The sequence below is a fragment of the Passer domesticus genome, chromosome 7 (assembly GCF_036417665.1).
Source record: "Passer domesticus isolate bPasDom1 chromosome 7, bPasDom1.hap1, whole genome shotgun sequence".
NCBI lineage: Eukaryota > Metazoa > Chordata > Aves > Passeriformes > Passeridae > Passer > Passer domesticus.
This window is the reverse complement of record NC_087480.1, coordinates 39,024,162-39,041,059: the sequence shown is the minus strand read 5'-3', so window position 1 is coordinate 39,041,059 and position 16,898 is coordinate 39,024,162. Positions and strand designations below refer to the sequence as shown.

General features: G+C 43.4%; 1 protein-coding gene across 5 annotated transcripts in view; it reads left to right on the top strand.

Annotated features, from left to right (window-relative positions):
• The window catches only part of RGL1 (ral guanine nucleotide dissociation stimulator like 1), a 54,066-nt gene that overhangs the window by 27,518 nt on the left and 9,650 nt on the right, over positions 1 to 16,898 (top strand). For all 5 annotated transcript variants that reach the window (XM_064427807.1, XM_064427806.1, XM_064427809.1 and 2 more), the window contains 5 exons: positions 8,014 to 8,198; positions 11,271 to 11,395; positions 12,073 to 12,288; positions 15,405 to 15,508; positions 16,543 to 16,627. In XM_064427807.1, coding sequence (XP_064283877.1) covers positions 8,014 to 8,198; positions 11,271 to 11,395; positions 12,073 to 12,288; positions 15,405 to 15,508; positions 16,543 to 16,627 — 715 coding nt within the window. The remainder of the gene's footprint in view (positions 1 to 8,013; positions 8,199 to 11,270; positions 11,396 to 12,072; positions 12,289 to 15,404; positions 15,509 to 16,542; positions 16,628 to 16,898) is intronic.

Genomic DNA, 16,898 nt, shown 5'->3' with positions numbered 1-16,898 from the left:
AACTTGATGTTAGCTCTGTCACTTGGGCTTTGGGCAAAATGCATCAGTTTTTAGTTATAACTGCTGGTGAGTTTGCAATTTAGTAGGAGAGTGCTTGTTTTGGTTTGTTTCTTTGTTTGTTTTTAGTGGAAGTATTTTCCTCCTGACATAAATACAATTGACCAGCTTTGTCAGTTGCTTCCTGCTGCATCTGTGCTTCCTTCCCTCTTGTCACACAACTCTGCACAGCCAGGGACAGACAAATGGATAAAGCCTGTGGTCCTGTTTCTGTGGTAGCTCAACTTCTGGTGGATTGTCTGACAGATTTTTCATCAATGTAGCTCAGAACAGCTGATTTTGATCCTTTGGCCTTCACAAGATGCCTTTTATATGTGAATTTGATATCTTGACTCAAACCCGTGTCTATAAAAAGTTCAACAATGAAGTCAGAAAGTTATTTGTCAGGTATATGTACATGTTTAAACAGATCCCATATGAATATGAATTCACTTTGCTTCCTTAAAAGTTTCCATTGCTTTCAGTTGCTCTGGCTACTTGTCTCTTAGGTATGATTAGTGGTATCTGGAAAGTGTTTGGCTTTGTAGTCCTGTTGTGAAACGTGTACTTCTGGTAGTTCAGGTTTTCTCTTGTCTGGGATAATTCCAATATAATTGCATTTGCCCTCTTTTCTCATAGAACAGAAACATGATATAATTGTGCTCTTGGTTTTATATGACTTAGAGAAATAGGAGGAATCAGCAGTAGAGCCTTGTTATTTCTTGCCATTAACTCTGTATTTCTCAGAGGAAAAATATCTCATGGGGAATCCTGTGGTCTGTGGCCAGAGACCTTCTGCATTCATCAGACTCCTGTCGTGGCAGCTCAGAGGCTTTAAAAAGCCAGTTGGGCCATTAGAAGTGGGATGCAATTTAAAGCATTTCCATTGGTTTGACACAAAAAAATGCTGCAGAAGTTAAGAACAACTGCAGGAGAGTTTATGACTCCTTGAGTACCTCATGGAGCCCGAAGGAAGGAGGGGAAGCAAAAACTGAGGGTATGTGTGGAAGGAACATTGTCCTCTGTGGTGCACTGTAAGCCCACAGGTGATGTGATGTATTTTGAGGAGAATGCCTGATGTATATGATGTATTTTTAAAAAAATTATGTGAATATTCCACACGGTATTTATGTAACTGCTTCAGTGTTCAGCTCCTAAAGTAGGGCTTGAGCACATTTGTGGCACAGCCTTGTTAGAGGGACTTGTGGGAGCTTTAAGCCTGCCCTCCTGTTCCCAGATCCTGCTGATTCCAGACTGCTGCAGTGATGTGTAGTTGTTACTGACCCGAGATCACTTCAGCTGTGTTCAGAAACATGCCCTCCTAGGACCCCTTCTGCCAAGGGGATTTTCTCCTCTTCCCTTGAACATCTTTACTATCATTTCTTGGGCTGCTGGAGTGGTCAAAAATTGTTTTGTTCAACAGGGATCTGACTAATATGTGGTTTAAACAAAGGTACTGTACTTTTCAAAATACCTTGGATCTTAAAGCTGTGAATAAAGTCATCAAAACTGTGAAAAATTTTGTAAGCTTCAAACAACCTGCTTTTTTCATTCCCTGTCAGGACCCACCTCAGCTTTTCATGTTCAGTAACTTGCTTTCCACACTTCTCACTACTTTCACTCAGACAGTTCATGGTCACAGGTAACAGAAGAATACATCCAGAAAAGGTCATATATTCCAGCTAAACTTCTGAGTTAGATGGACTTGAGTCCGTGTTTCCAGAAATGTGATGCTGTGTCTCTTATTTGTCTGATAAGAGAGTTGAAAGGAGTAGCTTGTTTGACCCTCTGCCTCCTATAAGTAATTTTTTTGTTCTTCATGTTATCATATCAACAAGATTGCCTTGTTCTGTGTCTCATGCTGCATGTTTTTGTGTCAAGGGGTGACAGACTTGCCTTCTCATTGTATGTTGTTGTTGTGTTTGGAGTCTTCTGTGTTCTCTGCATGGTTTTTAGCTTAGGACTTCTGTTCACATTCAAAAAAATGTGTAACACACCAAGGTGTGTGACAATTCAGAATAAAACCATATATACATTAAACACAAATGAATTATCAGCATGATGAATTGCATTAAGATTTAAAGAGGGGTTAATAAAATTTCTGTGTTAATTCAGTTGTGTTCTTGCCTTTTAAATGAGGTTGTGTAGTTCAAATGTGTTGTTTGGTACATGTCACCTCATGAAAAGCAAATGAAGAAAGAAAGTAAAGCAAAAAGTAGTTCTTTCTCTTACTCATGTCTGATGTGAAGGCTCTTTGCATCTTATCAGGCAGAGTCATGGGAAACCTGAGTGGGATAATCACCTCCTCGAGATGTTCAGCACCTTTATGTACTCTGGGAAGGGGGTCAGCAAGGCAAGCAACTGATGCAGTGTGGGGCCTTCAGTCCTCCCCAAATGGTCAAGTGTACTGCCCAGGAGATAGAAATAATGCTTTTGGTGATAACCCCATTGCCTGATCTCTCTTTGGGGCACACCAGTTCCTCAGTTAACTCTTTTAAGAGGTTGGGTTTTCTGTCCAGACACACAAAAAGCTATCCAGGCTGGCAGTCCAGGCTTGCCTGTGATGTTTGCATTTGGGGAAGCCTAGTTTAATGTCAACTGAATCTAGTTCCTTGGAGACCTTACTCAAAAATACAGGAGTACAAACCTGGCATTATTTGCAGGAAAGGTTTTTTGAGAGGCAGGCATGTTGCCATGTTGGTCTGTGGACTTGGACCATGATTATTTGTTTGTTTGTTTTCCAGAGGTCTAGCATTAGTACTGCTGTGGCTTTTGAATCCTTGAGTAACAGCAAAAAGTTATTTCAAGCCTCTTCTTGAACTACAAGGCTGTGGTTTCCTTCTGTTACTGGCTTTGGTTTGCTAGTTTAGAGTCCATTGGTGGTGCTTTCCTTCAGATGGACGACAGGGCACAGAAATGAATCAAAATACTTGGGGCTTTTTTGCTTGTCTGAATGTCAGCTCACAGTTGCATCTGCTTTATTATCAAAATGTGGAATTTATTTGTTATTAAGACTTGAAATGTGGCACAATTGAAAACCACAGACAAAGCACCTTGAAGCTAAACTGAAACCTTGTTTCATTCCACAGCATTTGGGAGAAATAGTTCGAATAGAGAAAACTAAGGAATTACCCAGTGACCACATGGCATGTCTTGCATGTTCACCTCTCCTCTCCTTCATTAAAATAGCAAATACCCAAAACCTTCAATGTGGTACCACAGCATTTGGAGTTTTTCAGTGACAAGCAAACATTCTCCCATGGCTTTTTGTGCATTGAGATCTGCCTGACCAAAACCCCATGTCTTTTGATTCCTTCTGAACCAAACAGCTCCACTTGAAAACGATGTGCAGAGTTACAGCACTGCAGAAGTAAAATGGCCTGAAACATTGTACTCCAGGACAACAGACACCCAAGGAATGTGAGACAAATGGAAGAAAATTGACTGGAAGCTTCTGATGCCTGGGGAGTCCATGGTGGGGAGCACTTAAGATGCATTTGGGAGAGCAACAATCATTCATTCCAGTAAAGCAAATGAAGTTCAAACAACATCAGAAACCAGTGTGGTTACATGAGAAGCAGAGTCAAACACAGGGCAGTGCAAGTGTGGGAGAGTTATGAAAACAAGCTGCAGAACCAAGCAGAAAAGAATAATTAGAAAGAAAAATAATGATTGGCATCTCAATTAAAACAAATAACAGCAAGCAGAGCTCTTCCCTTAGCGGCTTCATGTGCTTCCCAACAAAAGTCTCCCATATGTTATTGAAAAAGGCTTTTCCAAATCAGACAGAGCTGATCATTTGTTGAAAGTCATCAGGACAGTATTTATAAACAAAGTGGGTGTGAGAAGCTGCCCTTGGGGTAGGCTTTTCTTGTGGTTTACTTACATTTTACCCCTGATTTAGCAAGCAAAACAGAAAATACTGGTGACTTAATTTAGTCTGTGTGAGCAAGTGTGAGAGTTAATGCCTGGACAGTGGAGGAAAAGGAATAACCATCTGTAATGAGTATTTTTTAAATGGACTTAACTATGCAATTGGCAAATTATAGCTAGTTTTGTGCACATTCTTACAGACTTTCATAAGAAATTAATCATTTAACCTCTTTTTCAACTGAGGTTCCCCTTATTCTCCTTAAGTGTTGAGATTCTCTTCTCCTTCTTTAGAAATAATTGTGGTAGGAAGAAAACACCACTTTTGCCTTTTTGGTCAGAAATTGAGGTTTAACAAGTCCAAGTGCCAAGCCCCTGCAGCGCTACAGGCTGGGGACAGGGAGGCTGGACAGTGCCCAGGCAGAAAGGGACCTGGAGTGCTGGTCAACAGCCACCTGAACAGGAGCCAGCAGTGTGCCCTGGTGGCCTGGAAGGCCAATGGACCTGGCCTGGATCAGGAATAGCACAGCCAGCAGGAGCAGGGAATCATCCTTCCCCTGTACTGGGCACTGGGGAGGCCACGCCTCGAGTGCTGTGTCCAGTTCTGGGCCCTCAGTTTGGGGAGGATGTTGAGATGCTCAAACACATCCAGAGGAGGCACAAACCCTGTGAGGAACAGCTGAGGGAGCTGGGGGTGTTCAGCTGGAGAAAAGGAGGCTCAGGGGTGACCTTATCAATCTCTACAGCTCCCTGAAAGGTGGCTGTGGTCAGGTGGGGTTGGGCTCTTCTCCCAGGTAACCCCTGACAGAACCAGAGGACACAGTCTTAAGCTATGCCAGGGGAAGTTTGGGTTAGGCATTAGGAAAAAATTCTTTGGGCTCTGGAATTGTCTGCCCAGGGGAGGCAGTGGAGTCACTGTCCCTGGTGGTGTTTAAAAAAGACTGGAGGTGGCACTCAGGGCCATGGTTTAGTTGATGAGGAGATGCCATAGGTTGGACTAGATGATTTCAAAGTTAATTGAAACCTAGTTAATTCTGTGATTCTGTGAAACACTTTGTTTAATTCCTATCAGATCCTCTCAGGACTGTTAGAGTTGTCTTCCCAGTAGAGACAAGCCATGGAGAATTCCCATGTGGTGGGAGGGTCTCATTTCCCACCTGCACTGTGCCCTGCTGAGCTGACAGAGCTGTTGGACCTGGAGCTGCCACAGCCCAGTCACCTTCTGTGCAGCTCATGGGCAGAGGGGTGGGTGAGTTCTTGTGAACAACAGGCTCAGATACACTTCTCCACCTACTTGTGTAGGTTTTGGAGACTGAAACCTTCAGAGATGGGCTCCAATCAGAGCTGGTGTGGAAATTAGAAGGGTTTCTGATAGATGTGAGACTTGAAAGCATTGCTTAGCAGAGCCTGGAGTCTGTAGCCAGAAGCACAGGAGTTAAGCATTGGGAGTTTTTGTATAGGCAGGAAAGGAAGAATTTGTAGCTCATAGTCAACCCATGAAAAATGTAGTCTGTAATGTTCCTTTCCTGTCTGAGCTCTTGGAAGGCCCCTGTTCCTATCTGTCTGTCGAGCATGGAGAGTTTCTTTGCAAGGGCAGCAAATACAAAGCTACTGTAACATACGCGCAAGTGTCCAGCCCATTTCTGGAAAGCTGCATTATTCCCTGGCACTCCAGTAGAACAGCTGGGCAGCAGGAGATCACTAGGGCACAGTGTACCTCTTCTCTCTTTCCTATTTCCCCTCTTGACTGAAATGATTTTGCTGGCAAATTCAGTGTCTGTAACAGCTGTGAACTCTTCACCCTGCTCTGGGAGACTGTGTCTGTCTTAAACTCTGTTTATTGTTCAGCTTAAGAAAGTGGCCACCAACCAAGCCTCTGGAAACTGAACTTGGTGTAGAGAGTGTGAACAATATTAGCACAAAAACTTGCCCTGGTGAGAGGCTCCTCCTTCCAAATCATGGCTGAATTGGCCCATGGTTGTAGGAACAGAATACCTAGCTGTGTTTGGGACCAGGGGTGTGATGGTTTGTGATGTGGGTGGGGAAAAGGAGCATGGAGCAGGAGGAAAAATGCACATCTGGGCATGGAGTGAGGCACAGTGTTCCCTGCCTGGGGTGGGAATGAGAGGGAAATGCTGTGGGCATAGGACAGTGGTGTTTGTGACTGTTGGTGCTCTGTGACAGCACTCTGGGTGTGTGTGGGGCTGGAGAGGACAGCTGAAACTGGGAGCGTGGTGGGAGAGTCTGGGAGCATCACCAGGAGCATCTACCTGTTGTGGTCTTTCCTGGCCTTGGGATGTGGAGCTGGTCTGGCACTGTTGGCTGTGTCACAGCTTGCAGTGAATCCTGAAATCCAGAACGTGTTTGCATGTTCATTTTAGATTGTAAATACTTTTAGTAGTTCTGAAATTGTAATTCCAGCATTTCTCCTGTCAGCAAGCCTAACCAAAGAATGTTACCAACAGATTTCCAAATACTTTAACTGAAAATTCAAAGTTGCCACATTATCGGAACAAGAAGGGAAAGAAACAACAGACTTAAATGGATGCAAGTTGTATGAAATCTGTCTGGTATTAAAAGTTGAGTTTTGAGGAAAACCTACACAATTCAGATGAGACACAAAGTGGGAGAAACTCTCTTTTCTCTGTCTTAACTATTGGTTTATTTTGGATGCTGCTGAGCAGCTGAGTTACCCAGACTGCTATGGTTTCCCAGCTTGCAGCAGGAATATGCCAGTATTTGTACACAGCTCTAATGGAGAGTTTCCTGTGCTGGAAGAGACTTGAGATACAGGAATGGTTTTGGAGACATGGAAAGTTCAGGGCCTTTTTCTCAGGAAGTTTAGGTGTTTATTGTGCCTTTTATTCTGAAATAAGGAGCTTAAAGTTTTAAGAAAAGTGGTTATTTTTTTAGTAATTTTCTATTTTTGCTACACTGAGTTGAAAATGGTCAACAACATTGCAAATTATTTCTGGAAAACCACAGCTTAAATTGCCTTATTTTCTTATAAAATCAAGTTGAAATGATGATAAATCCCTGCAAATGTAGGATCTGAGGGCATTCCCACAAACATACATTGTGCAGTATCTAAGTACCAATCTAATAGATGGGTGTGGATGAACACCTACATAAATCAGGAAAAGCAAACAAACAGATCACTTCCCCCACTTCCCTGCTTCAGGCAGGGTGGAAACCACGCTGAGTCATCAGCTCTGCTTTCCCCTCATCCCCCTCAGTCTGCAGATGGATTGGTGTTGTTAGTGCATGCAGCTAAAAGAACACCATGGGTTGGTGTTCTTTTAGCTGCATGTACTAAGAAAGTCTGGGATAACTTCCCTGAACAAGATCCAGTGGTCCCACAGCTCCTTGGCATCCTTCCCCTGCTCTGCCAGCATGAGTGGGACACCCTTTTTGCCTGCTGTCATTTGACAGCCCCTCCTTGGTTTGTGCTGAAGGTGAAGTCAGGACCCTGCTGATACATTTCAGTCACTGGGACCAGCAGGACCACTGTGCTCCTGGGCTCAGCTCCTTGGCACTCCCAGGCTGGCTCTGGCACAGGCAGGCTGCTGCTGCAGCAGGGGTTTTCTCCTCCCACATGAGACAATCCCACTCACTGTGTGTGCCTGTGGGGGTTAGGTTTGGGATTTTCCCCTTTTTCCTGCATGAAAGCCACAGTTTCACGAGCAGGCAGGCTTTGTACCAAGGCTGTAGATAAGGAGGAACACGGTGTGTTGGGATATGCAGCTCCAGTATGGTCCCCAGACTCTGCAGCTGGTGAAAGGCCCCAGAGGAAGCATTTGATTTAGCATTTCCACTGGGAAGGAGCCATGAATACCTTGTTTCCTCTCTGCTCTTTTCCCACAACGTCCCAGGGAGTGGTTGTGGTGCAAACATTGAGCTTATCCCAGTGGCCCAAGACGGAATGAAGAAATTCTGTTTTGCTGTTGGTGTGTGTAATGTGTGGTGGTTGTTAAACATGTCTGTGGTACAGCTCAGCACAGATACCTCAGGTGGGCTGGGAATGTCTCGTGTTTGTTGTTCTGGTGGGTTCAGGTACACTCAGTTCCATCTGGGTGCAAACAGTGTGTTCTCTCTGTTTACTTGCAGTGAAATAGCATCAGTCTTACGGGCCTGGCTCGATCAGTGCTCGGAGGATTTCAGGGAGCCCCCTGACTACATGTGTTTGCTGAAGTTGCTGGATTATCTGAAGAACAATATGCCCAATTCTGACATGGAGAGTAGGGTGCAGAACCTCTTGAAGCAGTTTCAGAACCAAGAAGTAGAAGCTGTTGGTGAGTTACCATTCCCTTCTCTCTTTCTGTCCTCGCAGACTGTAAGGTGCCCCAGGGATTTATGTGCAGTACATTTCACCACCTCTCATGCTTATCAATAATATTGTGAGGCTCACCAGTGACCTTTGTCTTGTTTTTTAAAAGGAAACCCAACCTCTGTGTGAGGGATGAAATAGTGTTACAGTGTGAGGTGCCTATGTCTGTTCATCCTGAGGTGGCTTGGGAAATCCAACACTTCTCTAATATTCAGCTTTGAGATTGCTGCAGTAGCCAACTGGTTAATTGTCAGCACACTTCCCATGTCACGGAGTTAAAACACACAGCTGCTCTCTAGCTGGGCTTCTCACTTAACTCCCCCCCACCAAAAAAACCCCAAACAAACATAAAACAGAGTTCAGAGCTGTGACAAAATACAGCTTGAGTCACAAGCTTTGTCCTGCAGCTTTTCTTCCTAGTTACCATCTTGTCTAAGGAAGTGCCTGTGATTGTTTTTTCCTATTGGAGTGGCTGGCTGCTGGTATCCAAGGACAGAGGAAAATCTTACGTTACTGGGGGTCACAGGCTGCTGGAACAATAGTGAACTGTAGCCACACAAACCTGACACATCCCCGTATCCTGGTCAGAAAACTTCCTGGGCAGAGCTCACGTAGGGTGTGAATGGGAGCTGGAATCAGCTTCCAGCTTTGACAGAGGGGTGAGAGGGAATAATTCATGCCATAAATGATAAAGGAAATGCCAGAAAAAAACCCACTTTCATTCCATGAAAGTCACGTCTGCCGGATGCTCCAGAAATACCATGTCAATGCATAATACTGTGACATACCAAAATAACTCAGTCATGAACAGAAAAAGGAGGAATGCCCAGAGCCCAGGCCTTTACTGAGCACAGGTAAGGAACAGAATGGCTCAGATGTTGCTCATGCTGATGTTTCCTGGGTTGGGTTCCCCCAGGTCAAACAAAGAAAACTCATGAGAACTGTATTTGGGTTCATCTGTTCTTCAGAGTGAACTGAAGCTCCCAGCAGCCCTGCCTTCTGTATTTGTTTCCTCAAGTGACAGCTGAAAACATTCTTTTTTTGAGTCATAGGTGAGCCAGTAGGAATGATAACATTTTGTAAGTTGTGGCAGAATAGAGGCTGCTTATTAGAGTCAAATAAGAGGAGGGCAATGAAATTAAGCTGTGGGGTCTGCAAAGAAGAGTTTTAGGATGAGGATTTTTTCAGAGCTTCATCTTTGTACATTTTCTTTCAAAATTTCTGATACATGCTCTGCAATCTTTGTTGATAAAAACTGTCCCAAAGCATTCCTGCTGGGTTCTGACTTTTGAAATTTGGGCTCTAATCCTGCAGCTTGATTTGGGTAATCAAACCTCTGTTCTGTGCTGCCATCAGCCATGGCAGTAGATTAGATTGCAGTACCAGACAGAAAGATAAAAGCTGCTTCTGGCCTCAATTCTTGCAGGTTGAGCAAGCAAAACAAGGAGAGGCAGAGGTTGCAGGGTCAGGAGGGGCACGTGCTTGCTCTCAGTGCAGCCAAGAGGCAGTCAGACTTGGAGAGGGCTGAGTGGATCAGAGGGGTCCTAAGATGGTGAGATACTTGACTTCAAGGGGATTCCAGCCTGTTGGAGAGTAGGGAAAAAGACTGCTTACACATCTGTGAAGGAGAAAAAGAGGGGTGAAAAAAGACAAGGAAAATTTACACTGTGCTTCAGGACCTCGTTTTAAGCATGCTGTGAGGTTTTGGGTAGGGCTGCAGCTCAGTGGTGAGGATTTACAGTTGAATTTCAAGAGCCAAAAGGAAAAGGAGGTTTTGCAAAGCTAAAAGGAATGAGATTCTTGTAGCAGTCCAGCCCAAGTCCATTTAATTATGCAAATTGTTACAAAACAGCCACTGAAAAGTAGTGCTGGAACAGAGGTCTCCATTTACCCCACTGAGTTCTGCCAATAAATTGTGCAATTCAAATGTACAGATGGAAATCAGCTTGTAGACACAACTTGTTACATCAAAACTGTAGCAATTTACATTGGTGATTATGTTCTGTTAATTACTGGAGGAAGGAACAATGAAGTATTTTGAAAAACAATGATTCTCTATCACATTATCTGCTGTTGCTTTAATGCTCTGCTTTAACTGGGTATGAAGTCTTGCATAACACTCTTTGTTTTTGTAAATGAAATCTCACCAGTAGTAAACTCAGTACTTTGGTTGTTAGTCTTCAACAAGTCCCTATTTTTTCTTCCTCCTTATGGAGTTACTGTTGCCTTACAGTAAAAGGAATTAGGATTTATTTACAGGGAATTTCTGTTTCTTCCTCCTCCACTATGGGAAACAAGGGCATATTTCTTGGTGTTTGAATTCTTTGTTCCCAACTTCTGGGAGCCAAAAGGTGACATGGCAGCAGCTGTGGAACCCTTTCCTTTCTGCACTGGCTCAAGTCCCTCAGTGAGGACAGTTCTGCTCTCTCACCTCCTCTCTCTGCCCAGTGCAGATTTAGAAGAACCATTCAGCAGGATGTTGTAGGTGCTCACTGTATTCCATTTCCTGGGAAAAAATTCCCTGAGAGAAAAGGTGAAGGCTGCTGGAATCAACTCTCTGCAGTATAGCCCATGTAGCCACAAAGGGTGCCAGGAAATCTGGTATCTTTTTTTATTTCTGGATTGAAGAACATTCCTAATGCAGTATTTTGGGGTATAACTGCAGCCTCATGCCTTTGTAGTTTGATTTTTTTTTCAGATTATAAATACTGAAAAACAGATTAGCAAAACTGGGCAATGTCAATAAGGAATTTTTGTTGGGGTGGTGGTGATGCTTTTTCTTTCAGAAGAATAGTTAGCAAATGGGTCAGGCCACTTCTCTGCTAAGATTTGTTCTCTCTCTTTTTATTCCACCTTTTCTTTGCCAGTTTAGTCTTCTGGTCATTTTTCTCACTCCAGTGGCACAGTGGGGCCATTACATCAGGCAGGGCCCTTGGGGCATTCTGCTGTAGTTACAGTGATGTTGCAAAATAAACACCTGCTTTAATTCATTGTTTGCTGTATAAATTCACTGAGTGTTGTTTTCCATCCTGGCCAGATGGGTTTTGTAGCACTTCCTCCAGTGACCTGGTTGATGGAGAGGACCTGGAGATCAGCAATCCAGAAGAATTCTCCTCTTTTCAAGACCATGTTGTGGCAGAGCAGTTGACATACATGGATGTGGTATGTAGGGTATTTCATATAACACATATAATATAACTTTATAAAATAAGACTTTTCTTTTTTTAAAAGTTACATTGCTTTAAGTGTAGGGTTCCAGAACAGGACTGCTGATGGGACATAGAACACAGTTCTGTGTTTATCCCAGATGTTTCAGTCATTGAGCTTTATTCTTCTGTAATTTTGAAGGGTTTTTTGGTTGGTGGTTTGTTTTTGTTGTTGTTGCTTGCTTGTTTGTTTGTTTATTTGTTTCTTTTGTTTGTTTTTTATTTGTAACCTGTTTTGCAGAAGTTATTGGCACTGAGAAATAGCACATTTTAACTATAACATTACCTGGCTTAAAGATGTCTAGGTACTCTGGACTGTAATGCTCAGATTTTGCTTTTTCTGTATCAATTCCCTTCTAAATATCATTATATAAAAATTTTTATCTTGGTTATGCAGCTGATATAAAGGTGTCCCTTATTTTCCCAGTATTGTTTAGCTGGCAGTTCTTTTGGGGCATCAAGCCTATAAAGAGTATGCCAAAGGATATTTTAAACTAAGAGAGAATCAATACTTACCTTTAAGTACCATATTAGATTTAGATCAAATTTGTCCTCTAAACCTGTATTTCTGCTTGTGAATGAAAGAGATTTAGGAGGAAGCTGCTGGCTTACCACACCTCTGTTTCACTCTAGATGCTCTTCAGAAGAGTTGTGCCCTACCACTGTTTGGGATCCATCTGGTCTCAAAGGGATAAGAAGGAAAACAAGAACCTGGCTCCAACTGTCAGAGCCACCATCACTCAGTTCAATGCAGTCACCAAATGTGTCATCAGCACTATCCTGGGCACCAGGGAGCTCAAAATCCAGCAGAGAGCCAAGATCATTGAGAAGTGGATTCATATTGCACATGTAAAGCATTTATTCTGTTGAATGTTTTTTGGATTGGTGCCTTGGAGTGAAGGAGTTGGGAGAAAGGGATTGTACACATTGGTCCCAGGCCATCTTAGCTCTAATTCTGTCTGGTTTTAACTGGGTTTTTTTGTGATGCCAAATGAATATTGCCCTTCCTCTCCTCAGTTCTTCCCCACCATGGAAATGGGGTTGATACTTGGCCATGCCACAGCTTTAGAGAAGTCCAGATGGCTGATATCAGTAGCTCTTCCCTTGTCCACTGCTGGAATTACTCCATTGTGGGAGGCCTCTGGCCTGGGCGGGCAGGACTTCACCAGGGAGTCACCTCCCTGTCCTCCATGTGCCTCAGCAGAGCTTCCAGGAGGATCCTGTAGCAGAGTCCATGTTTTCACCATGTTTTTCCTAATCTTTGCAAGAAGGGGGTTTTTCCATGCCTGCTTTACATACCTCTAGTTTGCTAATTTCCTAGGATTAAATATTTTACTGTAGCCTTCCTAATTCCCCTTGGAGCCCTGGGCAGCTGGCAGTAAACGAGACCTCTCTGGAAGACACCATTTCAAGCACTTCCATGTGGATGTGTGTTGACTCCTAAGAATCCCATGGATTCTTCTTGAGCTATACAGAACAGTCAGAAAAAGCTGAAGGCTTTCCAACCTTGGCAACTTCTGTGCTTCCAGAGGCAGCATTCAGTCCTGCACCTGAGCTCTGGCAACTGCATGGTTCAGGAAGCTGGTATGGGGAAGGTCTTGGACCTCTCTATGGCACTTACATCTACTTGTTTTTATCATCATCTGATGGATGCTTTATTGCCTGTGTGAAGGGATTAGGAACTCGGATTTCCAGTTTCCACTGCAGATCTAAGTGGCAGAGGGCACCAGCTAAAAGAGCCTTGCTCCTGGGGCAGGCTGGACAGAACTTCATCATCCTCCCAAGGCAGAAGGGAGGCCTGGGGAAGTCAGGAAAGGCACTGCCCTTATCCTGCTCACTCTGTGCATGGAGAACTTTGTTCTACACCCTGCTGATTCTGTGCTTCTCCCTTTAATGAATTCGTTAAGTGCTCCAGTTGTAGCATGAAGCACATGAAAAATGTATGTGCACACTCTGCAGAATAATGGCCATGTACAGCAGCTGGGTGCATGTGTAGCAGTTGGGTGCACGTATACTTAGCTGCCCACTTCTGAAGAAAGCTGCTTGCTTTGTGCATGCAAATGAGTGTTTTGAATAGCTAGGTGCCTGAATTAGAAAACAATCCACTCATTAGAGTACAGTTATTCACTGATAACTAAACTTAGCAGCACGGAGTTCCACATTTCTTATCTCTTCGTGACTTTTGGATCCATTTTCTTGGTTCAAAAGATAAACTGGACACTTTCTCTACTGCCAACTCTCTGCTCCACCTAGATCTAAGGTTCCTGAGCAGGAGCAGCCAGTTTCACTCAAACAGTATTTTCTTTAAAAATAAAAATGAAAATGAAATAATTAATGTCCTGTTATGCTTAACATTTTTTAAATCAAAGCTGTTCCTGCACAGGATTCTTTCTGGTTTTCCCTCTGTGAAGGACACAGCATGAAACAAAGTTATTAAAACCAGTCTTAAAAATTCTTGTGACATGTAATGAAAGCTTGCTCAAGTTTAGTCTGCAGTCAGTTGAACCACTGAGAACACTAAATGCAATATTAAATGGAATTCCTGCTGTGCTCTGAATTACACAGCATGCAGTTAAGTCAAGACAGTTCCAAATTGGTTCTTCCAGTTCAAACTCCTGTTGTACTGGGAAGAAGGAAGAAAAGCTGATAATTTGTGCCTCTAAATTCGTGTTCTCCACAGCCTAAATTTCAGGTTGAACAAAAAGAAAGGTCTCATTCTTTAACATGTCACTCTCTGGAGAAGAGCTGTTATGTGGCTTTTTTCAGGCCCCAAAGCCATGCAAAACCAGCTTTCAGTTCTAGTGAGTCCTGCCCCATGATCCTGGTGTTTATCTGACTCAAGTGTCCACCTGTTTCAGGTGCTGTCAGCCCAGGCTCTCTGCTTAAGCCACACTTGGATAAATGGAGTCTCCTAGTTAGCACAGTTTTCTGTGGGTCAGTAACTGGCAGAGCTTGTGCTCTCCTTAGCTGATCAGTCACTTCTAATGCAGCTCATGAACACAGATGCTGATATATTAGGGTCTGACTTTTGCTTATGCTGAGGCTGCTTTACATTTGTTCAGTCCTATGAAGGAAATAAATCATGTCTGTTTTCACTTATTTAATAGTAAACATTATTAGGGTAAGAATCAGATTCATAAAAATGTTGATAAGCAGAATTGGAGTTTGAATTCATTCTTTTCTCCATGCAGCAGTCAAATTGGCAGGTGTTTTGTCTGCTGGATTTGCATGTACAGACACCTGTGCTGAAGTCTGTGGTAGCCAAGCTCTTGTTCTTGAGCCACCAACAGATTTCTAGGAGTCACAGACCAGACTTTCCCTCTTTATTCTCTCCACTTTATGAGGAATCTGTGCTACTTTTTTGAGTTTTTCATTATCCTTTTCCACCCAAGCTTTTGCCACAGAGCAGCTGCACAAGAAACGTCCATGACCCAGTCTTTCTGTTCAGATTTGATCCCAACTCTGGAAAAGCTGGGAAGGTTTTTCTCTTTAACAATGTGCAATACTTGAATAACAGGTTATTCCTTTGCATGTCTTTATTTTTAATTGACACTGAGATGATTGAGGGTTTACATTTTAAATACCACATATAAAGAGGCAAAGCCTGGTTTTCTCCCTAAGGGGGAAAAGGGGTTGGTAACTATAAAGAGCTTTTTAAGAAGTATAACCTTTGTGCCTTTCACCATGGCTTCATGAACTCAGTTCTGCTTTTATTTTTACTTGGAGAACTGGAAGCTGTGACACCACAAATACATGAAAGTGAGGAAAACAAGCTCTAAATGCCAAAGCTTGTGAAGTGTTTGGTGGCTGGAATGGGGAGTGATATTTTTGATGCTCAGTATTTGCACAGCTGCTGCTCAGCAGTGAGAATGTGTAGCAGGCATGACAGGGCTCAGAGATAGGAGCACTGAGGTCTGTGTGGTGCTGACATCTAATGCTCCTGTTTCCAACCCCTCCTTTCACAGGAATGCAGGATCCTGAAGAACTTCTCCTCCTTGAGGGCCATCATTTCAGCTCTGCAGTCCAACTCCATCTATCGGCTGAAGACCACCTGGATGTGTGTTTCCAAGTAAGCCTCTCCCTCAGTTCCCAAGGGCCACAGGCCTCAGTGCTCTTCTTTCCATCCTCTCCTCACTCTTCCTGCTCTGTTCCTTCACTGACATGGATCCTGTCAGAAGAACCTCCCATTCCTGGGAGGCTCAGACCCCTCCTGTGAGCTCCTCTTTCCTCCTGAGGGCACAGTCTGCCCTTGGGGATACTGGATTCTGTCCTTTTTAGCATATTGGGTCTTCCACTTTCCATTGTCTTTATGGCACTGACTTCTCAGCCAGCTCAGGCTCACCACTCCCAGGTCACCACGATCTCTGCTTGTTGTCTTCTCTCCCATGAAGTGTGAGGAGATCCAGCTTGCTACAAATCCTCCCAAGTCTTCTCCTGGTGCTGATATTTACATAAAATATATTCCCAAATTACAAAATCCAGTGTTGAAGATAATACTTCTTCCAGAGGAACACTTTATTGTGTTAATAATAATTACTGCCTGCCCCACAGATGTCAGAAGCTGATGTATAGAAAAGATGATGTTCTCTCATTCAATTTGGGGAAAGCAGATTTCTTTGCCTTTGATAAATTAAAGTATCACTCTACTAGGCAGTATTCTTCTGTATTTCCTCTCCACAGAGGTGGGATTTCCCTTCTGCTGCCCTGTGTTTCTGGTCAAAATATTGCCTATCTTGTGTTTATAGTGTTGGGCAAAAAACTACTCCTACACTTAAATGCTTCCAGCTTTCCAGAATGCATGGAATAGGGCAAAAATCAAGAACTTGGGTTTTTCTGTTCCTTTGTATCCCCTGACCCATTCTCACACTGACAGTTCAAAACCCTGCCCAGGGGCTGCTGATGGTGTTTCTTTGCTCTCAGATGAGGCCCAGTTTTACTGGAAGTAAAGGCTGCCAGGAGATGTGCAGCTCTCACTGGGTGTATTTTGGTGCTGTTGTCTTTTATAAGTGGAACTGTTAATGACTGATGAGAAAGAAACAGAAACTTGATTGGATTTTAGAGTGCTTACTAAGGACATAAATGATATTATTTTTTCCTGTGCAGAGACATCCTGCTGATGTATGAAGAGCTATCAGAGATCTTCTCAGATCATGACAATTACCTGACAAGTAGGGAGCTGCTGATGAAGGTGAGAACTGGTGTGAGTTCAAAACTTGTGATCTCAATGAAATATGAGGTTTAACCCTTTTTGAAACCAGCTGCCAAAGCTCATCTCTTCCTCAAGGACCTTTTGTGGTGCTTTAGGGAAGAGCAGGCTGTAAAACCTGAACTTCTTGCTGGGCTGAGAGTTGATTTCCTTGTTCTGGAAGAATCAGTAGCTTTAGCCTGGATAGCCACAACCAGCAGGCTTTGGCAGCATGATCTGGGTGGACAGCAGGTCTGGCAGCCCCTTGGCCCAT